The following is a 25308-nucleotide window of genomic DNA, read 5'->3' on the forward strand; positions in this document are numbered from 1 at the left end:
TGTCAGTTTCTTTTTGCTTTTACATGGGAAGACCCAGACACCCATACCTCCACCCAACTGACATGGACAGTGCTTCCCCAACGGTTCCGAGACAGCCCCCATTTCTTTGGGCAGGCCCTAGCAAAAGACTTAGCCTCCTGTCCTCTTATCAATAGTAAAATTCTCCAATATGTAGATGACCTTTTACTCTGTAGTCCCACGGGACAGGACTCTCTTTTAGACACTGCAGTCCTCCTTAATCATCTAGGATCCAAAGGTTACCGAATATCCAAACACAAAGCTCAACTCGCACAACAATGTGTCATATATTTAGGTATTGAGATCACTCCTACGACGCGCTCACTTACTACAGACCGCTTAACTCTAATACAAAATCTTTCTCCTCCTCAAGACGCTAAGGAAATTCAATCCTTCCTAGGCCTAGTAGGATTTTTCAGACACTGGATTCCTAATTTCGGAATCTTGGCTAAGCCTCTATATGCAGCTGTCAAGGAGACTAACCAAGGACCTTTGTCTAACCCAAAGTTAATCTATAAACATTTCACTCACCTGAAAAACTGCCTTCTCTCACATCCTACTCTCTCACTCCCAGACTTCCAATGCCCCTTCCAGCTTTTCACAGATGAAAGACAAAAAGTTGCAGTGGGTCTTTTAGCCCAATCTATAGGCGCCACCTACCGTCCCGTGGCATATCTATCTAAACAATTAGACCCCACCGTACAAGGGTGGCAGCCCTGTCTTTGGGCCCTAGCAGCAGCAGCCTGTCTAACCCAAGAAGCAAAGAAACTCATTAGGGGTGGTAACCTAACAGTCTTCTCTACTCACCGCCTTCAAGATCTTATTGCCCACAGAAGTACTAGCCATCTAACCCCATCCAGACTCCAACTCTTTCACCTCTTATTCATAGAAGACTCCACCATTGCCCTAGGAGTCTGTTCCTCTCTGAATCCAGCAACCCTACTTCCTGACCCTCTCAAGCAACCTAGTACTGAACACTCCTGTTCAGAACTTTTAGAGGCCCAACCACCTAGTCACTTACATTTACATGACCAGCCATTGGAAGGCTCACAGTTAACCCTATTTGTAGATGGCAGTTCTTTTATAAATTCTCTAGGAAACAGACAGGCAGGATACGCGGTAGTTACATCTTCTGCTGTCCTAGAAGCTAAGCCTTTACCACAAGGAACAACATCACAGCAGGCAGAACTTATCGCACTAACTAGGGCTCTCCTCCTATCCAGAGGAAAAACGGTAAACATATACACAGACTCCAAGTATGCCTTCTCGATTGCACACACCCACTCTGTCATCTGGAAAGAGAGAGGGTTCCTAACCACCAGTGGTACCCCTATAGTCAACAAAAAACAGATACTCAAACTGCTAGACGCTTTACCAGCGCCTTCCAGAGCAGCCATCATACACTGTAAAGGTCATCAGATTCCATCTAACTCGGTGGTGGCTGGCAATAACTTTGCCGACACCACTGCCAAGTCGGTAGTCGGATTCTCCACTCCCACGCTTCCCTCTATTTGTTTTCTCTCTCCTCAATATACCCCTACTTATACCCAAGAGGAAAAGACCAAACTATTACAAGATTCAACAGCCAAACTAGCCGCAGACAACTGGATTTACCTCAATAATAAATTAGTTATTCCTGAAACTCAACTCCACACCATTCTAAAAGACATACATAATTCCCTAACACATAGGACCCAAAGCTTTATATAACCTCCTAAGCCCCCTCATTCACTGCCCCACACTCATGACACACCTAATTATAATCAACCGACAGTGTTCCACATGTCTCAAGTCAAACCCTCAAGGCGCATTGCGCAACCCCCATCCGAGCCATCAACTCAAGAGGGCACCAACCAGGCGAAGATTGGCAAATTGACTTTACCCACATGCCAAGGCATAAAAAATTCAAATATCTCTTAACCCTCATTGATACTTTTTCAGGATGGATAGAAGCCTATCCTACTACAGGAGAAACCGCCAATATAGTTGCCTCCATACTCACTGAACACATTATTCCTAGGTTTGGCCTCCCGCTCACTCTTCAGTCTGACAACGGCCCAGCATTCATCTCCAAGGTAGTCCAACAGGTGGCAGCCCTCCTACACATCACCTGGAAACTCCACATCCCTTATAGACCTCAGTCTTCTGGTAAAGTAGAGAAGGCCAACGGGCTCATTAAGCAGCAACTCACCAAACTCTCCCTCGAGACTCGACAATCGTGGGTAACTCTCATTCCCCTGGCCCTAACCCGGCTGCGAGCAGCCCCACGGAGTCCAACAGGCCTCAGTCCGTTTGAATTAGTTTACGGCCGGCCCCTCACCCTCCAGCAGTTACCCACCCTTTCTTCCCCGCTGGCAACTTATCTCCCATACCTCACCCTCTTGAGACAACTCCTGAGACAACATGCAGAACTAGCACACCCCTCTCCAACAGACACCTATAGCCCACATCTCTCTCTCAGCCCAGGAGACCAAGTATACTGAAAAGATATCCAAGCCAAAGATCTTCAGCCTAGGTGGAAAGGCCCCTATACTGTCCTCCTATCCACATACACAGCAGCCAAACTTCTAGGACACATGCACTGGGTCCATATATCACAATTTAAAAAGGCCCCCACAGAAGACAATCTGTGGACATCTACTAGACTTACCCCTACCCGTCTCAAATTCACCAAACTCTCCCAACCACCACATGTTCCCTGACCCCTTGCGCTTATCCCGATTTCTCGCCATACTCTATATAAACATAACAGAATTCCAATATCTTACCCCAGATCCCTACTTGCCTCCAGATAATAGCCCATCACAGTGGTTCTCCCGCTTACCTTTATAGAACATCTTCAGTGACAAGGTGTACCCTGTGATTACACTGAAGATGAAGTACTATTTCATACTTATATTACTATCTTTTTCTTGCATTTCAATCTCTATTACTAACCCAACTTTCATATGGAGATTCTCTATAGTTGAAACTTGGTCACACAAAAATAAACAGCACTCACAGCTACAAGGCACTGCTGACTGCCCCCCTTCAGGCTGCCAACCCCATCTTACTATAAATTTCACCCTATCGTGTTGCAGTGCGGCCGGAGCTAAGGCTCTCTGCTTCCTGCACGATCAGACACATTACAATTGTTAAGACTTACTGGAAACAAAAGAACCTAGGATGCCCTTATATTTATTGTAAGATCCATTATACAACCTTGAGACAGAAGAAACCCACTGCTCTCTTCACCACTGCGAATCAACGAACCCCCCTTCAATACCAATTAAATATCAAAGACCCATTAAATATCAAAGACCCATGGGACCCCTGATGGGCAGACGGAGTCAAAGGTGGACTCTACACAGGCTACACAATCCTTAGTTCATATCCCATGGCTACTCTCCTGATAAAAAGAACACTTGTCCAGCAAAAATCCCTTCCTCAAAACATACAAGCCCTACAGAATTTAACCTTAGCCATACAAGCACAAGAACAGGCCTTACAAGATCAATTACACTCCTCCAATAAGGACCCCTTCTCATGGTTAAAACTAGTCCGTCAAGGGTTAAACCTAACATGGGCAGCCAACCTAACAAATCTCTCCCACTGTTTCCTCTGTGCGGCCCTTGAAAGAGCCCCCTTAGTGGCAGTCCCCTTACCTACTGCTTTCAGGGCTACAACTAACTCCATAGGCACCTCCCAAAAACCGTTCTTACTCCAAGTCCCACTATACCAAAGCCCAGAAAGTCCAATCCTTCCTTTCTGCTAATCTACCCCAAACACCTCCTGGTGTAACTATACCCAGCCACCCGCTAAGACCCAGACGGCTCCCATCGGAGGTTATTTCTGGTGCAACAAAACCCTCTTCAAGGTCCTTAATCACACATCCATTGGTCAATCCCTTTGTGTCCCAGTGTCCCTAGTACCTAGTTTAACCTCATATAGCAAAGCAGAAGTAGCTGAACTCGTCATACAATTTAACCCTCCTAATGATCTCCAAAAACGGGCTGTCTTCCTTCCCCTAGTCATCGGAGTCTCCCTGGCCGCCTCCTTAGTGGCGTCAGGGCTTGGAACTGGGGCACTTGCCCACTCGGTACAGTCTGCCCAATCTCTAGCAGCTCAAATCCGAGAGGCCATAGAGGCTTCAGCTGAAAGCCTGGCCTCTCTGCAGCGTCAAATTACCTCAGTGGCCCAGGTAGCAGCACAAAATAGGCGAGCATTAGATTTACTTACTGCCGAAAAAGGAGGAACATGTCTCTTCTTAGGAGAAGAATGCTGCTATTACGTAAACGAGTCAGGCCTAGTAGACACTAACATCCAAACCCTAAACAGGATTAAAGCAGAATTAAAAACCTACAATACCCCCTTCACCCCCAGACCACCAGTATGGCTGCTGCCCCTAATACAGCAGATGCTCCCATTCCTAATTCCCACACTAATCCTCTGTTTTGTCTTATGTCTCGCTCCTGTTTTAATCAAATTTCTCCGAGCCAAAGTTCAAGAGATCACGCGCGTCACCTTCAACCAGATGCTTCTTCATCCATACGTCCAAATACCAACCATAGACCCCAACCTTAACGACGTCCCTTAACAGCAGGAAGTAGCCAGACAGACCACGCCGCCCCTTATCACTATTATCAATAAAAGGTTGGACCGTTTGGACGAACGGAGGCAAGATGGCGCAGTTTCAGGTTCTTCACCGTCAACTTTCCCGCGCCCGGGAAAGACATGGCTCGACTGTGCAGGCGCAACCCGACCTCCGAAAGAGAAGAACCGGAACCCGCCTAGCCACGCCTACCGCCCCGCCCCGCCTATGTCCCGCCCACTGCCCTCCCACTCCCGGGCCCAGGACATAAAAGCTGCTCCCGGCGGGTGCGCGGTGCAAACTTCCTTGGCCCCTCCTCGTACGCGGGACCCAGGAACCTCGTCCGAGAACGCCAGTGCGAACTTCCCTGGCCCCTGCTCCTGTGCGGACCTAGGAACCTCGCCCGAGAACGCCGGAGCGACTTCGTTGGCCTCCACCGCCGGAGACTGGTGAACCTCGCTCCCTCCTTCACATTGGCTTGTAAATAAAGTTTTTTTGCCTTGCCTACTTGCCTTTTCTCTGGCATTTGCTCTGGGGGTCGCATTAAAGCAAATCACCAGCCATTGCAAAAACATACCAAATTGTAAAGACCATTGACACTATGAAGAAACTGCATCAACTAACGGGCAAAATAACCACTAGCATCATGACAGGATCAAATTCACACATAACAATATTAACCTTAAATGTAAATGGGCTAAATGCCCCAATTTAAAGGCACAGACTAGCAAATTGGATAAAGAGTCAAGACTCATCAGTGTGCTGTATTCAGGAAACTCATCTCACATGCAAAGACACACATAGTCACAAAATAAAGGGATGGAGGAAGATTTACCAAGCAAATGGAAAGCAAAAAAAAAGCAGGGGTTGCAAACCTAGTCTCTGATAAAACAGACTTTAAACCATCAAAGATCAAGAGACAAAGAAGGCCATTACATAATGGTAAAGGGATCAATTCAACAAGAAGAGCTAACTATCCTAAATATATATGCAGCCAATAAAGGAGCACCCAGATTCACGAAGCAAGTCCTTCGAGGCCTACAAAGAGACTTAGACTCCCACACAACAATAGTGGGAGACTTTAACACCCCACTGTCAATATTAGACAGATCAACAAGCCAGAAAATTAACAAGGATATTCAGGACTTGAACTCAGCTCTGGACCAAGCAGACCTAATAGACATCTACAGAACTCTCCACCCCAAATCAACAGAATATACATTCTTCTCAGCACCACATCACACTTATTCTAAAATTGACCACATAATTGGAAAACACTCCTCAGCAAATGCAAAAGAATGGCAATCATAACAAACAGTTTCTCAGACCACAGTGCAATCAGATTAGAACTGAGGATTAAGAAACTCACTCAAAACTGCACAACTACATGGAAACTGAACAACCTGCTCCTGAATGACTACTGGGTACATAACGAAATTAAGGAAGAAATAAGTAAGTTCTTTGAAACCAATGAGAACAAAGACACAATGTACCAGAATCTCTGGGACACAGCTAAAGCAGTGTTTAGAGGAAAATTTACAGCACTAAATGCCCACAGGAGAAAGCAGGAAAGATCTAAAATCGACACCCTAACATCACAATTAAAAGAACTAGAGAAGCAAGAGCAAACAAATTCAAAAGTTAGCAGAAGACAAGAAATAACTAAGATCAGAGCAGAACTGAAGGAGAGAGATATGAAAAACTCTTCAAAAAAAAAAATCAGTGAATCCAGGAGCTGGTTGTTTTTTTAATGATTAACAAAATAGACCACTAGCCAGACTAACAAAGAAGAAAAGAGAGAAGAATCAAATAGACACAATAAAAAATGATAAACAAGATATCACCACTGATCCCACAGAAATACAAACTACCATCAGAGAATACTGTAAACACATCTATGCAAATAAACTAGAAAATCTAGAAGAAATGGATAAATTCCTAGACACATACATCCTCCCAAGACTAAACCAGGAAAGAAGTCAAATCCCTGAATACACCAATGACAAGTTCTGAAATTAAGGCAGTAATTAATACCTTACCAACCAAAAAAAGCCCAGGACCAGACGGATTCACAGCCGAATTTTACCAGAGCTACAAAGAGGAGCTGGTACCATTCCTTCTGAAACTATTCCAAACAACAGAAAAAGAGGTACTCCTCCCTAACTCATTTTAAGAGGCCAGCATCATCCTGATACCAAAACCTGACAGAGACACAACAAAAAATGAAAATTTCAGGCCAATATCCCTGATGAACATCGATGCAAAAATTCTCAGTAAAATACTGACCATCTGAATCCAGCAGCACATCAAAAAGCTTATCCACCACCATCAAGTCGGCTTCATCCCTGGGATGTAAGGCTAGTTCAACATACTCAAATCAGTAAATGTAATACATCACATAAATAGAACCAATGACAAAAACCGTATGATTATCTCAATAGATGCAGAAAAGGCCTTCGATAAAATTCAACATCCCCTCATGATAAAAACTCTCAATAAACTAGGTATTGATGGAATGTATCTCAAAATATTAACAGCTATTTATGACAAACCCACAGCCAATATCATACCGAATGGGCAAAAGCTGGAAGCATTGCCTTAGAAAACTGGCACAAGACAAGGATGTCCTCTCTCACCACTCCTATTCAACATAGTGTTGGAAGTTCTGGCCAGGGCAATCAGGCAAGAGAAAGAAATAAAGGATATTCAAATAGGAAGAGAGGAAGTCAAATTGTCTCTGTTTGCAGATGACATGACTGTATATTTAGAAAACCCCATCGTCTCAGCCCAAAATCTCCTTAAGCTGATAAGCCACTTCAGCAAAGTCTCAGGATACAAAATCAATGTGCAAAGATCAAAAGATCCCTATATACCAGTAAAAGACAAACAGAGAGCCAAATCATGAATGAACTCCCATTCACAATTGCTACTAAGAGAATAAAATACCTAGGAATACACAACTAACAAGGGATGTGAAGGACCTCTTCAAGGAGAACTACAAACCACTGCTCAAGGAATTAAGAGAGGACACAAATGAACAAACATTCCATGCTCATGAATAGGAAGAATCAATATTGTGAAAATGGCCATCCTGCCCAAAGCTATTTATAGATTCAATGGTATCCCCATACAGCTACCACTAACTTTCTTCAAATAATTAGAAAAAACTACTTTAAATTTCATATGGAACCAAAAATGAGCCAGTATAGCCAAGACAATCCTAAGCAAAAATAACAAAGTTGGAAGCATCAAAATACCTGACTTCAAACTATACTACAAGGCTACCGTAACCAAAACAGCATGGTACTGGTACCAAAACAGATATACAGACCAATGGAAGAGAACAGAGGCCTCAGAAATAATGCCACACAGCTACAACCATCTGATCTTTGACAAACCTGACAAAAACAAGCAATGGGAAAAGGATTCCCTATTTAATAAATGGTGCTGGGAAAACTGGCTAGCCATATGCAGAAAACTGAAACTGGATCCCTTCCTTACACCTTATACAAAAATTAACTCATGATGGATTAAAGACTTAAAGGTAAGACCTAAAACCATAAAAACCCTAGAAGAAAATCTAGGCAATACCATTCAGGACATAGGCATGGGCAAAAACTTCATGACTAAAACACCAAAAGCAACTGCAACAAAAGCCAAAATTGACAAATGGGATCTAAGTAAACTAAAGAGCTTCTGCACAGCAAAAGAAACTATCATCAGAGTGAAAAGGCAACCTACAGAATGGGAGAAAATTTTTGTAATCTATCCATCTGACAAAGGGCTAATATCCAGAATCTACAAGGAACTTAAACAAATTTACAAGTAAAAAACAAACAACCCCATCGAAAAGTGGGCGAAGGATATGAACAGACACTTACCAAAAGAAGACATTTATATGGCCAATAAACATATGAAAAATAGCTCACCATCATTGGTCATTAGAGAAATGCAACTCAAAACCACAATGAGATACCATCTCACATCAGTTAGAATGGTGATCATTAAAAAGTAAGGAAACAACAGATGTGGAGAGGACGTGGAGAAATAGGAATGCTTTTACACTGTTGGTGGGAATGTAAATTAGTTCAACCATTGTGGAAGACAGTGTGGGGATTCCTCAAGGACCTAGAATCAGAAATACCATTTGACCCAGCAATCCCATTACTGGGTATATATCCAAAGGATTATAAATCAATCTACTATAAAGACACATGCACACATATGTTTATTGCAGCACTATTCACAATAGCAAAGACGTGGAACCAACCCAAATGCCCATCAATGATAGACTGGATAAAGAAAATGTGGCACATATACACCATGGAATACTATGCAGCCATAAAAAAGGATGAGTTCATGTCCTTTGCAGAGACATGGATGAAGCTCAGAAACCATCATTATGAGCAAACTATCACAAGGACAGAAAACCAAACACTGCATGTTCTCACTCATGGGTGGGAACTGAACAGTGAGAACACATGGACACAGGGAGGGAACATAACCCACTGGGGCCTGTTGCGGGGTGGGGGGCTGGGGGAGGGATAGCATTAGGAGAAATACCTAATACAGATGACGGGTTGATGAGTGTAGCAAAACCACCATGGCACGTGTATAGCTATGTAACAAACCTGCACATTCTGCACATGTATCTCAGAATTTAAAGTATAATAATTTTTTAAAAAATGAAAGTAAAAAATATCTTCTATGATTAATATTCTCATAGAGATAAGTGACACTATATATTCATAAAGCAAGAACAGGATATAAAAGTTATATTCAGAAAACAAAAAGTGCTCTTGCAAATTAAAAATATGATAGCAGAAATGAAAAATTCAACAGGCAAGCTAGAACAAGGTGTATAATCATCTGAGTAAGTAGAGCAAAAACACAAGAGAGAAAAAAGGAGAGACAGGGTTAGATAATTAAAGGATTAACCCAGGAGGTTCAATAGCTAAATAGTTCAGAAAGAGGATAGAGAAAGTAAAGAAAAATAAAGTAGTAAAATAACTAACTTACTAACTAAACAAATAAATGAGATAAAATAAACAATAATAAGAAAATTTCCTAAAACTAAAGCTAGCAGGCATTCAGACTTTAAGGGTGTGTTAAGTGCCAAGCACAATAAAACAAAAGAAAACAACAAAAAAACTCCTTCTCATACCAAAGCACAGCAGCATGAACATGGAGATAAAAAGGACCTAAAAGGTTCCAGAAAGTGAACAAGTTACCAACAGGGAGTGGGAGTCCACATGAGAGATGTCAGCAGCAGCACTGGAAGCCAGAGGGCATGGGCATGGAGCAGTGATTTCAAAATACGGAGGAATGACATCCAACCTAGAATTCCATATTCAACTCAACCACAGTGTAAAGAGAACTAAGATTATTTTCAGATTTGTGGGGCTTAAAATAAGTATCTATCATGTATTTTTCTGAAGATGTCACCGGAAAATGGACTCTACCAAAACATGAAAGTAAACCAAGAAAAAATACACAGAATTCAGCAAACAAAATAAGACAGGAGAAAGACAAAGGAATTCCCAGGAGGAGGGTGAAAGGTAATGACAGAACCATGAATGTATTCTTCTTGTTTATCCTAGAGTGAATAATCTTACATTTTGCTGCAGAAATGTTAATATAATGGAATAATGGTGTAACCCCAGGCCCCACTGGGGTATTTACACAATATGTGGTGTATGCATCATGTTACCTTTCTAAAAATCTGAAAAACTCTGGATTCCAAAACGAATGTGGTCTAAAGGATTGCGATCTGAAATTGTGGACCTGCATATACATTTTTATAAACACATTTATGTATATTCACGTAAAACTGGTATCATATGGCATATACAATCTCACACTTTTATCTTATTAAAGAATATTTATACATATGTATTTTCATAGCTGAATGGCATTTGTCCTACAAAATGTTTCATAATTTTCTTATTGTTAGACATTGGGTTATATTCAATTTTTGCCTACTATGAAATAATGATGAGGTGGATAGCCTAATGTAGATCTTGAAGACCAATTTCTAGAAATAGAACTATGGTGTCAAAGAGGTATGCATCTGCAAAACGTTTAAATTTACAGGCAAGTACCTTCATCTAGTTTATGAAGTAGAACACACAAAATGAATTAGTAAATGCACAAAGAAATATATAATTCAAATCACAGTAGGCAGTAAGAAGGAAAAGAACCTTGGGCTATGAGAATAAACGGAGAAACTGATACTGAATCATATAGGTACGGGCTTACTAAATGTAGGCTCAAATTAAGCAAACTGCAACTACACATACTAATTTTAGTTTTACTCATGCTCCAACTCTTTCTCCTAATCATGTAGTAATGAATATAATCAGGTTTCTAAAAGGGCATAAGTTCCAAAGACACCACACCATTTTCAGACTGGATTTCTTCTTCCTCTCAGGCACGCTCAGGCTAGGGGATACTATGTGGAGCTACAGGTAACACCAGTAGGCCTAGGACCCAAAAATGTCAGGGGGCTGGGTGAGGGGGAGGAAAAAACGAAAAATTACAAGAGGGGAAGAGAAAGAGATGCACATGTGCCTCGGCTTCTCATGTATGAGGCGAGGATAATGGCTCAGACTTCCTCTGGGTGGCTTCCACTGAGCGAAAGAGTTGGCTCAGGATGACACTTCTGAAACAGCATCACTGTCTTCAATGCCATACATTTTCTATTCTTTTTTATTGTAATACTTTTTTTAAAACTACTTTTTTTTATATATAATAGGCATGATGCTCAGAACAAAACCGATCACTTCTTCTGAGCCCAAAAGATCTAATAAATGTAAGCACTTCTGGACGAAGGGAAAAAAAAAAACACTTTTTGTCAACATGTCTAATACCAACCCTATGTTCGCACTTACATGTATCTTAAACATGTTTTTCTTGGAAATTAATATTTATTTGACATGATTAGGAAACTCTGAGTGCCTGCAGTGTGATAGCACTGTCTTGAGGGCTGGGATGTACCAATGACTACATCAGGTCTGGGTCCGGCCTCATTTCATGGCTCTAAGAACATAATGGGGTGGCCAGGCACAGTGGCTCATGCCTGTAATCCCAGCACTTTGGGAGGCTGAGGTTGGTGGATCACAAGGTCAGGAGTTTGAGACCAGCCTGGTCAATATGATGAAACCCTGTCTTTACCAAAAATACAAAAATTAGCTGGGCATGGTGGTGCGTGCCTGTAGTCCCAGCTTCTCAGGAAGCTGAGGCAGGAGAACCACTTGAACCCAGGAAGCAGAGGTTGCAGTGAACTAAGATTGCGCTACTGCACTCTAGTCTGGGCGACACAGCGAGATTCTGTCAAAAAAAGAGAAGAGAAGGCTGGGTGCGGTGGCTCATGCCTGTAATCCCAGCACTCTGGAAGGCCGAGGCAGGCGGATCACAAGGTCAGGAATCGAGACCATCCTGGCTAACAGGGTGAAACCCTGTCTCTACTAAAAACACAAAAAAGTTAGCCGGGCGTGGTGGTGGGCGCCTGTAGTCCCAGCTACTTGGGAGGATGAGGCAAGAGAATGGCATGAACCCGGGAGGTGGAGCTTGCAGTGAGACAAGATGGCACTACTGCACTCCAGCCTGGGTGACTGAGCGAGACTCCGTCTCAAAAAAAAAAGAAGAGAAGAGTATAATGGGATGAGACAACCAAATAAACCAACAAATAAGGAGACTGCTGATATGGCCAGGATTAAAGGGAATAAACAGGGTAATGTGACTGAGTAAATGGGGCTGAGGGGTGAATGTGGTCCTGGCTGAGACAGCATATGCTCAGGGAAATTCTCTGTAAGGAGGTGACAGAAAGTTCAAATAAGCAAAAGCAAGAAATGCCAGGAGCTGAGGGAAGAACCCTGCACATGGCAACAGCAGTGGGGCAAAGGCTAAGGAAGAAAAGGACTTGGCAGATTCCAGGCACAGAAAGAGAGGATGTGGCTCCAGTGCCTTAGGTGTGGGAAAAGTAGTTAGGAAGTCGTTCATGGTAAGAATGTGGATGTGATTCTCAATGCAAGGAGAAACCACAGAGGACTTTAAGGAGACTGATGAGATCACCTTTAAATTTTTAAAAATTATGCAACAGTGAAATCAGGGTCACTAGCAAGACTACTTCAGTAACCTAAGTAAGAGTGAATGATGGCTTGGCATAGTTGGTGGCCACACAGCTGAAGAAAGCTCTATTTTGAAGGTTTGACTAATGGGTATTGCAGATGATATTAGAAGGAAGAAGGACTGTAGGAGGCTTTCTAGGTTCTGGGGTTGGTACTATGGTGAATGGCAGGGTCACTTACTGAGATGGGGAAGATCCGTGCTACGGGTATAAACATGGATACTAGATGCAGGTAAGCTTGCAGGAAAACACAGTAGGGAAATAATTAGGGTATGGTATTGTGTCCATATGGCATCTTTGATTGTGAAATTTAAAGTAAAACTAGTTATTTCCACTGCCTGATTTCTTCCCCAGCAATGACTGTTCTGATGCAGACTCAGAGGACAAACCGAGTTCATCTAGGGGTGGGGGGTTTGCCAAGGAATAAAATGAAAGTAGACAATGGTGCATGAACTCTAAAACTATCTTCACAAGGAAGAAAAGACAGAATTAATAGATGACATAAAGTAAAATTTGACATTAATTAGTAATCATTTACAAACTACCCATAATACAGTGAAAAGGATCATCCATCTATTAACTGACTCACAGATGGTTGGTTGAACCATCATCCTATTATAGAAATTATAAAATGAAGGACAAACTGATGATTAATTTTGAAAGCAATTTTTCCTTAACTTGAAATTATAAAATTAAACTATCCTATAGTAATACTTCTAAGCAGAATGAGAAAAAAGTCTTTACCTCATGATTATAATCCAAGATTCCTTTTAAAATTTTCTTTAAATTGCTTATCTGTTTAAAGAGACAGAAAACAACTGGGTAAAAGGCATGACAGATGAAAACATAATTTAACACAAAAAATTTCTGAGCCAACCAATCACTGCAGTTAATCATAAAGTAAATATTAAAAAATAAAATTCAAAGGCATATTTGAATTATTATCATCATCATCATCAAAAAGTACTATTATGGCTTTATATAATCCAAGAGATTTATAAAACAAATTATGTCTCCAATTATGTAGAATTTTCAACGTTATGACCACACTGACAACAACTGGAGGGTAACTGAATGAGACTTAACAATAAGATTAAATTATTTAGGTTTTCTGTGGGTAAAGTAAAAATATGCCATCCTTAATGAAGACTTGAGTTCAGAGCTATTCTCCCCAGAAAAGTCAAACTGCATCTACATAGAAATTAACTTCTAAAGAGAGTATTAAGCAAAAATTATAGTAAAATCTCTTTAAAATAACCCATAAAGTATAATGTCTTTAAATTCTTCCCCTACCAGAAAAAAAAAACCAAAACTACTGTTTCTTCAGTTGATCATCAAAGTAAATGTTTATGAGCCCTGTTAGGTGAAGAATAGGCAGAATCACCTGCCCTATTTATTGTAAACTATAATTTTTTCTTTTTGTTTGACCCAACTCATACAGTTTTATGTTAGGTTAAATGGGTATGTGATATAGCTCTATTGATTATTTTATTGATCTAGCTGTCCCTGGCTGGTGTCTGTAGTTGAGACATCCTAGAAAACAAGCTAGTAGGGACTGAGGCTTTCAAATAAGAGCCTGAATGACAGCAATGGGATCCAGTACTTAATTAAAGGCATATTTATTTGTAAGGAAGAAAATAAGCTGAAAACTTGCTTATTTATTTTTACAGGTCTCATAAAATTAACATGCTTAAATGTCTATAAAAATTTGTAGATATGGAAAATGCATAATATGCTTTATCTCTTTCATTCTAGGATGTTCATTTTCCCGTATTTTTAATGTTTGAAATTAAAATGCCTTGAAAATCAACTACCATTCATTTAAAATGGTCGTTTTTTAAATCACATCACAAAAAGCTGTATCTTATCTTTATTTATTTATTTTTTGACACAGAGTCTCCCTCTGTTGCCCAGGCAGGCTGGAGTGCAATGGCGCGATCTCGGCTCACTGCAACCTCTGCCTCCCAGGTTCAAGCAATTCTTGTGCCTCAGCCTTCTGAGTAGCTGGAATTACAGGCGCCTGCCACCACACCTGGCTAATTTTTGTATTTTTAGTAGAGATGGGGTTTCACCATGTTGGCCAGGCTGGTCTTGAACTTCTGACCTCAGGTGATTTGCCCACCTTGGCCTCCCAAAGTGTTGGGATTACAGGCGTGAGCCACCGTGCCCGGTCGTGTATCTTGTCTTTAATCAATGGCATCATAAAATTGAAGTATAGCATAAAATAAAGTATAGAGAATAAGAAGTTCAGTCCTGAATGTTAAGACTATGATAAACTTTTCTACCCGTCTCCATATACTACCACTGCCCTACTCATGACACTGGGGACAGCATATGTGGGTATGTATATCTATCTGTGTGCCTACTGGGAGGAGATATACAACTCCTTCTGATTAAGCCAGTAAGCAGACACAAAATGATTAGTAGCATTATTTTAAACATCATAAATTGTTTTAAACATGCTGTAACATTAAACAAATTTTTTTTTTTTTTTTTTGGAGACTGAGTCTTGCTCTGTCACCCAGGCTGGAGTGCAGTGGCGCAATCTTGTCTCACTGCAACCTCTGCCTCCTGAGTTCAAGCAATTCTCATGCCTCAGCCTCCAGGGTAGCTGGAATTACAGGCACCCGCCAAAAAACCTAATTTTTTTTTTTTGAGACGGAGTCTTGCTCTGTCGCCAGGTCGGAGTACAGTGGCGCCATCTTGGCTCACTGCAACCTCTGCCTCCAAGGTTCAAGTGATTCTCCTGCCTCAGCCTCCCGAGTAGGTGCGACTATAGGTGCGCAATACCACGCCCAGCTAATTTTGTATTTTTAGTACAAATGGGGTTTCACCATGTTGGCCAGGATGGTCTCCATCTCTTGACCTGTGATCCGCCCACCTCGCCCTCCCAAAGTGCTAGGATTACAGGTGTGAGCCACTGTGCCTGGCCTAATTTTTATATTTTTACTAGCAAGCGGGATTCACCATCTTGGCCAGGCTGGTCTTGAACTCCAGACCGCAAGTGATCCACCTGCCTTGACCTCCCAAAGTGCTGGGATTACAGGCGTTAGCCACCGCGCCTGGCCTGCCAGGTTGAGGCAGGAGGATAGCTTGAGCCCAGGAGTTTGAGACCGGACTGAGCAATATAGCAAGACCTCATCCCTACAAAAATTTAAAACATTAGCCTGGTGTGTTGGCATGCACCTGTGGTTGAGCTCAGGAGGTGGAGGTTGCAGTGAGCTGAGACCGTGCCACTATACTCCACCCTGGGTGACAGAGTGAGAGTTTGTCTCAAAAAAAGTAAATAAAAATAAATAAACTGCCTGCCCTTGAAAGATTGTTTAGAAATTAAAACAGGGCCGGTCGGGCGCAGTGACTCACGCCTGTAATCCCAGCACTCTGGGAGGCCAAGGCAGGCGGATCACCTGAGGTTAGGAGTTCAAGACCAGCCTAGCCAACATGGCAAAACCCTGTCTCTATTAAAAAATACAAAATTAGCTGGGCATCATGGCGTGCGCCTGTAGTCCCAGCTACTCGGGAGACTGAGGCAGGAGAATCTTTTAAACTCGAGAGGCGGAGGTTGCAGTGAGCCGAGATTACACCACTGCACTACAGCCTGGGTGACAAGGTGAGACTCTGTCTCAAAAAAACAAAACAAAACAAAACAAAACAAAACAAAACAAAACAAAAACCAAAAAAAACCCAAAAAAACCTCAGTGCCACTAAACAGTTTTCATTTACTAGCTTAGTAAAAAGAAGGAACTAGATTTTGGCAAACCCAATACTTAAGCAATAAATAAATATTTTTGTTATCAAACATGTTTCTTGGGGAAAATATAAAGATAACTCAAGCTGAACATGTCTTAAGTTCAGGCACCTCACATGCTTAAATCATTTGTATGTCTGAGTCTTCACCAGTCTGTATCAAAAAGAAATGGCTGCAGGTTTCTCCACTGTCAGACATGAAAACTACTGGGTCATAACAATCAATTTAATGTTAAGAAAATCACAGAGATGGAGAACAAATTACAGGTTGCACGGGATTAGGGGTGGTGTGGATGTGGTTATAGAAGCAGCACAGGAAGCTGTGTGGTGACGGAATAGTTCTGGGTCTTCACTGTGGTGGTAGTTACACGAAGCTACATATGAGACAGAGCTACACAGAACTGCACGCACTAACACAGAGTGCAAGTAACCCTGGTGAAATCTGAATAAAATATGGATTTACCAATGCCAGTTCCTTAGTTTTGATATTGTATTATATTTATGTAAGATGTTACCACTGGAGAAACCGGGTAAAAGGTACACATAACCTCTTAGTACACGTTTTTTGCAACTCCTTGTGAATCTATAATTATTTCAAAATATAGGCCAGGTGTGGTGGCTGATGCTTGTAATTCCAGCACTTTGAGAGGCCAAGGCGGGTGGATCACCTGAGATCAGGAGTTTGATACCAGCCTGGTCAACAGGGTTAAACCCCGTCTCTACAAAAATGCAAAAATTAGCTGGCTATGGGGGCAGATGCCTATAATCCCAGCTGCTTGGGAGGCCAAGGCAGGAGAATCACTTGAACCAGGGAGGCAAAGGTTGCAGTGAGCCAAGATTGCACCACTGCCCTCCAGCCTGGGGGACAGAGAAGACTCCATTTCAAAAAACAAAAACCAAAATATAAAGTTAAAAAAATAATTTAGTGGATTACAACAAACATTTTTAAAAATAAAATGCAAACATCACTGCCTAACATAAGGGCAAAAACCTCTTCAGCTACGTACACGCACACATTTAGGTGGGAAATTGGTTGTAACGTAAACTTTTTTTCTTATTGTAAGTTTTGGTTAAAGAAGCTTGTAAAATACTTAAAGGTTACTAGGAAGGAAATGGAAATGTTTCATTCTCTGAGTGTTTAGGATACAGTTAATAATGATCAATATTATCTTATTATAACTACCACATGTACTGTTCTAAGTACTTGGCATAATAACTCATTTCTGTGAGGCAGAAGCTATATTAATCCTCATTTTACAAATGGGGAAACCAAGGCAAAGGAAGGTCACAACACCTCCCCATAGACAGTAAATGGCAGATCTATGATGTGGACACAGGCACACTGGCTCCATGCCCTTGGTCGCTATGCATTACTAACTTATGTTATGCGTAGGCGCACAACTCCAGGTGAGTTCAATCTTCAATTCTACATTATTTCATTGCAGGCTACCTAAGTTTCTAAAGCTCACTGGATACATCAGACCAAAAAAATCAACAGATATTATACACATACAAATATTTAAAGATTTAACAGATGGAAAAATAAAATACCTTTAGCCTCCAATTATCTCCTACTTCAGTTTTGATTCTGTTTAGCCAATTTTCATCAAAATATGCAGGATCTCTGCAAAATAAGAAAAAGCTTACATATTAAGATCATGTAGCTATCGAGCTAAACAAAGAAAATTGAATCTTATTGCATATCATCACTTAACTGCAACATAAAAATGTATTTGACACATATTAGCCACTAAATAACTTTACATGTTAGTAACCGTCAAGTTGGCCAGGTGTGGTGGATCACCCTGTAATCCCAGCACTTTGGGAGGCTGAGGTGGGCGGATCACTTGAGGTCAGGAGTTCAAGACAACACCTGGCCAACACGGTGAAACCTTGTCTCTACTAGAAATAGAAAAATTAGCCTGGTGTGGTGGGACACACCTGTAATCCCAGCTACTGAGGAGGCTGAGGTGGGAGAACCCCTTGAACCCAGGAGACAGAGGTTGCAGTGAGCTGAGATTACACCACTGCACTCCAGCCTGAGTGACAGAGTGAGACCCTGTCTCAAAAAGAAAACCAACAAAAACAACAACAACAACAACAAAAAACAGTCAAGAATCTACCATAATTGCAGATTCTCTTAAAAGTCAACTTGACCATTAACACATAATTAATGACACATTTTTTGGTTGTTTTTTTGTTGTTGTTGTTTTGAGACAGAGTCTCGCTCTGTCACCCAAGCAGGCTGGAGTGCAATGGCGCGATCTCGGCTCACTGCAACCTCTACCTCCCAGGTTTAAGCGATTCTCCTGCCTCAGTCTCCCAAGTAGCTAGGATTATAGGCCCACACCACTATGCCCGGCTAATTTTTGTATTTGTAGTAGAGACGGGGTTTTACCATGTTGGCCAGGCTGATCTTGAACTCCTGACCTCAGGTGATTCATCCACCTCGGCCTCCCAAAGTGCAGTTTAAAGACTGTGTCATTGCCCCTGGCCAATGACACAGTCTTTAAACTGATAAATATATAAAGAAAGTTAAAATAAGTTTTTCAGTTAATATTTCAATGAACTCCATCACCTAATACATCAAAGGTCACCAATAACATCACTAAATTCTGATTTATTCAAATAATATAAACTGAGAATCTATTTTCTCAGATGTAGTACTAGGCTTTGGACACATCTGAAAACCACTGTTGTTAGCAAAAGACTTAAAAAATTTAAAACACCAGTGTGGACAAACACATCGAAATGAGGATAGAATCTGAATATCCTTTATATTTTCCCAGGAAAAATTTCTATGGGAAAATTTCCCATATTTCTAATAAACACAAGGAAGGCAGGAAGGGAGGGAGGGAGGACAAAACTTTTCAAACCCAGCATGAGCCTCATTTTACAGATTTTGAAATTGATCCTCTAAAAATTAAATTATTTATCTAAGACCGCAGACAGAACATCTAAGTTTGTCCTGCTTGAGCAATTGCTAAGTCCAAAAATCTTTCCATAACACTACAACTGTCTCTATTCACCTCAAAAAAACAGAAAGACAATGAGACTGATAGGTTAAGAAAAAAACATGTTTCAACTTTTACTGTAACTCATACTGATAAATACACAATCAGTATTAAATTTTATTCAAATTAGCTTAAAATGAAGCAACATGATATTCAGAATTTTTACCTATTATGAAAAAAGAAAACTGTATTTATTTTAGGTAATAAGCATGTTTTTTTAAAGTTACAACTAAGTTACCTCTATAGAAATCTGTTATGATTATTTTTGAAGCCTGTATCATATCACTGGATAACATATTAACTTCATTATCTATTTACTTTTAAAAACAGCTTTATTGAGAAATAACTCACATGACACAATTTACCCATTTACAGTAGACAATGCATTTTAGTATAGCCAGAGTGGTACACCTATCACCACAATCTAGTCTTAGAGCACTTCCATCTTTCCAAAAAGAAACCCTATCTCCATTAGCCATCACTCCCGTTTCCCCTTCTCTCCAGCCCCTGAAAATCAATAATCTACTTTCTGTCTCTATGAATTTGTCTATCCTGGACATTTCATATAAATAAAATCATACACTATGTGGTCTTTTGTGTTTGGCTTCTTTCAATCAGCATGTTTTCTAAGGTTTATCCATATTACAGCATGTTATCAGTATTTCATTCCTTTTTGTGGCTAATATTCCATTTATAGATATATCACATTTTGTTTATTCATTTATTTGCTGATGTAACTTGGGTTATTTCCACTTTGAGGCCATTATGAATAATGAAGCTTTGAACACTGCTGTACTAGTTTCTGTGTGGACATTTGTTTCATTTGGGTATATGTCTAGCAGTGAAACTGACGGGTCCCATGTTTAAAATGTGAGGCAAGGCCAAACTCTTCCAAAGCAGCTATATTTTGCATCCTCACCAGCAATGTATGTTCTCTACAGCCTCGCCAACACTCATTATTATCTGTCTTTTTAGTTATAGCCCTCCTAGTGGATGTGAAGTGGTGTCTCACAGTGGTTTTGATCTGCAATTCCCTAATGGCTAATGATGCTGAGCATCTTTACATGTGCTTGTTGGCCACTGTATATCCTTTCTGGAAAAAAAGTCTACTCAATTATTTGCACATTGAAAAACTGTTGTCTTTTTTATTGAATTGTAAGAGTTTTGGTTTTTTGTTTAATATTCAGGATACCAGCCAACAGACATATGACATCTGAATATTTTCTCCCATTTTGTAGGCTGTTTTTCCACTTTCTTCTTCTTTTTTTTTTTTTTTTTGAGACAGAGTCTCACTGTGTTGCCCAGGTTGGAGTAGAGTGACACAATCTCAGCTCACTGCAACCAATTCTTCTGCCTCAGCCTCCCAAGTACCTGGGGTTACATGGCGTGCACCACCATGCCCAGCTAATTTTTGTATTTTTTTAGTAGAGACAGGGTTTCATCATGTTGGCCAGGCTGGTATTGAACTCCTGACCTCACCTGACCTCAAGTGATCCGCCCACCTGAGCCTCCCAAAGTGCTGGGATTAGAGGCTTGAGCCACTGTGCCCGACCATGTCTTTCTACTTTCTTGATGGCATATTTTGCAAACAAAGTTGTTAATTTTTTTTTAAGAGATAGGTTCCCACTCTGTTGCCCAGGCTGGAGTGAAGTGGCATGATCACAGTTCACTATAACCTTGTATTTGTATTCCTGAGCTCAAGTCATCTTCCCACCTCAGCCTCCAGAGTAGCTAGTGGTAAGACACACCACCATGCCTGGATAAATTTTTTTTCTTTCTTTTTTTTTTTTTTTTGGAGAGATGGAGTCTCACTATGTTGCTCATGCTGGTCTCAAACTCCTGGCCTCAAGTGATTCTCCTGCCTTGGCCTCCCAAAATGCTGAGATTACAGGCATGAGCCACTATACCAGATCAAAGGTTTTAAATTTTGATGAGGTTCAATTTATCTATCCTGAACTTTCTGTGTCATATCTAAGAGGCTCCTGCCTAATCGAAAGTCATGAAGATTTATTGGTATGTTTTCTTTTAAAAGTTTTATATAACTTAGCTCTTACATTTAGGTCTATAATCCATTTGTGCATGGTGTAAGAAAGGGAGCTAACTTCATTGTTTGGCACGTGGATAATCATACTCATCTATTTTTGTTTTTTTTTATTATTTTATTTTATTTTATTTTTGAGACGGAGTCTCGCTCTGTCGCCCAGGCTGGAGTGCAGTGGCCGGATCTCAGCTCACTGCAAGCTCCACCTCCCAGGTTCATGCCATTCTCCTGGCTCAGCCTCCTGAGTAGCTGGGACTACAGGCTCCCGCCACCTCGCCCGGCTAGTTTTTTGTATTTTTTAGTAAAGACAGCGTTTCACCGTGTTCGCCAGGATGGTCTCGATCTCCTGACCTCGTGATCCTCCCGTCTCGGCCTCCCAAAGTGCTAGGATTACAGGCTTGAGCCACCGCGCCTGGCTATTTTTGTTTTAAGTTACTTTATTTGAGGTTCTTCTGTGTTATTAAAAGAAACCAATTTGAGCAAACTTATGCAAAAAAGGCAACTTACTGTAAGATCACTGATGCTATGGTACTAAAGATAGCTGGGCCTCACCAAGTATTGGACAATACTCTCTGACTTTCATCCTTGTTTCTTTCTATCCATCTACACCATTTTCTCTCCACAGACCAGCCTTTTCCTATTTCTCCATAAACAATACTAAAAATGGCTGCAGGTATGTTCCAAGCCTGTATCACTTCAGTCCAAGCAATTTGTTTGAAGACCAGCTGTCATTCAGTCCCAATTCTAAATCCCCAGGAAAACCTCAATGGTCCAGAGAGTCTCTTTTTTCATTCCTGGTCCAATTATATGCAGCGAAAAGGATGGGGGCTGCAAGGAGGACACACAGGACTTTAGGGACCACACTGGTCAGGAGAGAACTGAGTTCTCAGGTTCTCTGACTTATCAAAGAAACAGACATCCCCCAAAAGTGTTCTCTTTGCTTAAAACTTAGAAAAATAATCAAAAGAAAAACAACTGAAGTAATTTCTACTAAAACATTAAAGAGTTATAAAAACCAACTCACAAGTAAAAAAATATTCAATATTATTTTTGATCCTTAACCTAAAAAGCTATCACTTAAAAAGCACAATCATTAGCAATCAAGTATTGCTTTCCAACTAAAAAAGACTCACACATGAATCTGGTGCCCTGCAGCTGATGACCATCCAAAGCCAACGAAAGGCATGAACCTACCAGAACCTACCACCTGAGCGGCAAGTCAGGTTCACTCAGTTGAAGGACTTAGTGTTTCTCTCACTAGAAAGACCCTTACTTTAAAAAAAAAAAAAAAAAAAAAAAAAAAAAAAAAAAGCATATTTAAAATGTCCAAGAAATTATATACTCCAAGATCTCCGAGGTTATAAAACACTTCATGTACAATTCAGAGTAATACATCTTATGAATAAAAGAACTCAGAGAAGTTCAAATACAATGTTTCAAATCAGGCATCATGATACAGCCTGCTTATTCCTTAAAAGACTACCAAATCAAAACCTAAGGATCATGTCTGAGCTCAGAAGGGTAGACAACAAAATCAGTCGCTACTATCATGTACACCACGTATGACACCAGTAACATCTGTATTATATCAGCAACATACCAGGCATTGAACCAGGCACTGCACATTCACAAAAGCACTGCAGGGAAGGTAGGTATTATTATCCTTATAGTTAAGGAACATCAGACTCAGAAATTAAGTAATTTTCCCAAGCTCAATCAGACAGTTACCTGTCAGAGTTGATAGTATAATTATTTTTTGTTAAAACAGATCAGGAGAGTTCAACACATAACCAGTTCTAGTAAAACACTAAGGTCCTGTGGCTAATTATCCCCTTCATGCTCTGTAAACTAGGTCACAAGTAGAAAAAGACCAGCGTCATTGTCATTCTATGACCTTCCTGTTCATGAAGGGCAGGCATTTCCTCTTGTTCCTTGCTATCCTTGCTATGTGGCTGGCACATAGCAGCTTCTCAGTAAATCTGGTTAAAGGGACAGCACTTAATAAGTTTCCAATTTACTACTCAGGCAAAATATACCAAGAATGGTACTCTTTAGCCTTCTCATATTCAATATTACTTTCCCTAGTAAACTCTGAAGCCATATACGCAGGCATCTAGCCGTAGCTTCCATTGCCGTAAGTACTTCACAATTTCAGTAATGTTTTCTAAAGATCCCTTAATTAATGGTCGCAGGCTAGAATAAAACAATATAAAGGTAACTTTCTCAAAACTCTTAAGAGATGACAGTTCTGCATAGATATGTAAATAACAAATGGTAATCTTACTGGGGAAGCTCTTCATGAGTAAGAAGCTATTATTAGCTTCTCGTTATGTCTTAACTCCTGCTAAAGAAAATATACAAAATCACTTCCTTAATTTGCCAGTAACACATTTACTTGTTTATAACTTTTTGTACCAGTCATAGCTTAAGCTAAAGGAAAAGCCTACTAATTTTAATTATTAGAAAAATTCCAGAAGTATATTGTCTTCTTACATCAAATGCCTTCACAGAAATTTAAAAAAAGAAAAAATTAAATTTTACTTCTACTGCTAGAATTATTTAAGCAATGCAATTTTCTTTCTTTTCTTTTCTTTTTTTTTTTTTGAGAGAGAGAATGTCTCGCTTTGTTGCCCAGGCTGGAATGCAATGGTATGATCTCGGCTCACTGCAACCTCTGCCTTGGGGGTTTAATTGATCCTCCCACCTCAGCCTCTCTAGTAGCTGGGACTACAGGCATCCACCACCAGGCTGGGCTAATTTTTGTATTTTTAGTAGAGACAGGGTTTCGCCATGTTGACCAGGCTGGTCTCGAACTCCTGACCTCAAGTGATTCGCTCACCTCGGCCCAATGTAATTTTCTTAATGAAAGCAAATAAGATGGGATCCAAAACAAATGTATTTGGTTTCATTTCTTAACAGGGCATCTTTACTAGCAAATTTTAGTGTTTTTTACAGATATGTTGATTCTTAGGCATGACTATTTCCTAATAACCTTTTAATGACCTAAAATAATCTTAGTACTCTGCCATTAAATGTGTGTTAGAGTTGACTATAATAAAATTTCACATCCATAATGACAACAAAAATTTGGCAATTTACACTAAGGCCCTAAGTCAAAATAAACAATACAGGTACATAAGGGATAGATTCCAACAGACAACTTAGTGTACAATAAAAAATATCCATTTATGAGACATTCCAGCAGGGTCCACAGCTTGACTTTCATCCTATTTTCTTTTCCCCCTTCTCGAACTTTGAAAACAAAAACCAGTGGCACTTGGAGGCACAACTTGGCACTTCTGACCTTACTCTTTCAATCAAGCATGTGGTTGTGTTATAATAAAAAATATATTTGGTCTCTATCCCTTATTTCCTGGCACTGATCTCCTAAACTCTTGGAATTTCCTGAGTGGAGTGTCTTTTGTAACTCATAAGGAGCTCCTTTAAACCATACCAGAGTTTATGCTAAAGAGGGGATTCACTGTTGGCCCCTTTATTGCCTCAGGATGGGGGCTTGTCACAGAGGAACCAACCTTATTAGAGGTTGGAACATTCAGCCCCAAAGGGAAAGGGAGGAGGTACTGGAGACTGAGCTCAATCACATGACTTCAATCATACCTATGTAATGAGATCCCAAATAAAAACCATTAACAACAGAGTTTGGCGAGCTCCCAGGGTGATGATCACCTCAACGCGGTGGGTGGGAGGCATGCCCAGAGAGGGCAGGGAAGCTCTGCACTGCCCCCAGTTTTGTTTTTTGCCATATGCTTCTTTTGCATTGGCTGTTACC

At 40.6% G+C, this 25308-nt stretch overlaps 1 protein-coding gene across 4 annotated transcripts in view; it reads right to left on the reverse strand.

Moving 5' to 3' along the window:
• Positions 1 to 25308, reverse strand: part of HOOK3 (hook microtubule tethering protein 3) — a 137619-nt gene that overhangs the window by 89661 nt on the left and 22650 nt on the right. For all 4 annotated transcript variants that reach the window (XM_030938111.1, XM_030938112.1, XM_030938109.1 and 1 more), the window contains exons 3-4: positions 18015 to 18087; positions 13461 to 13511 (exon numbers count right to left, since the gene is read on the reverse strand). In XM_030938111.1, the coding sequence (XP_030793971.1) occupies positions 13461 to 13511; positions 18015 to 18087 (124 nt within the window). The remainder of the gene's footprint in view (positions 1 to 13460; positions 13512 to 18014; positions 18088 to 25308) is intronic.

This window comes from Rhinopithecus roxellana, chromosome 9 (assembly GCF_007565055.1).
Source record: "Rhinopithecus roxellana isolate Shanxi Qingling chromosome 9, ASM756505v1, whole genome shotgun sequence".
Classification (NCBI taxonomy): Eukaryota; Metazoa; Chordata; class Mammalia; order Primates; family Cercopithecidae; genus Rhinopithecus; species Rhinopithecus roxellana.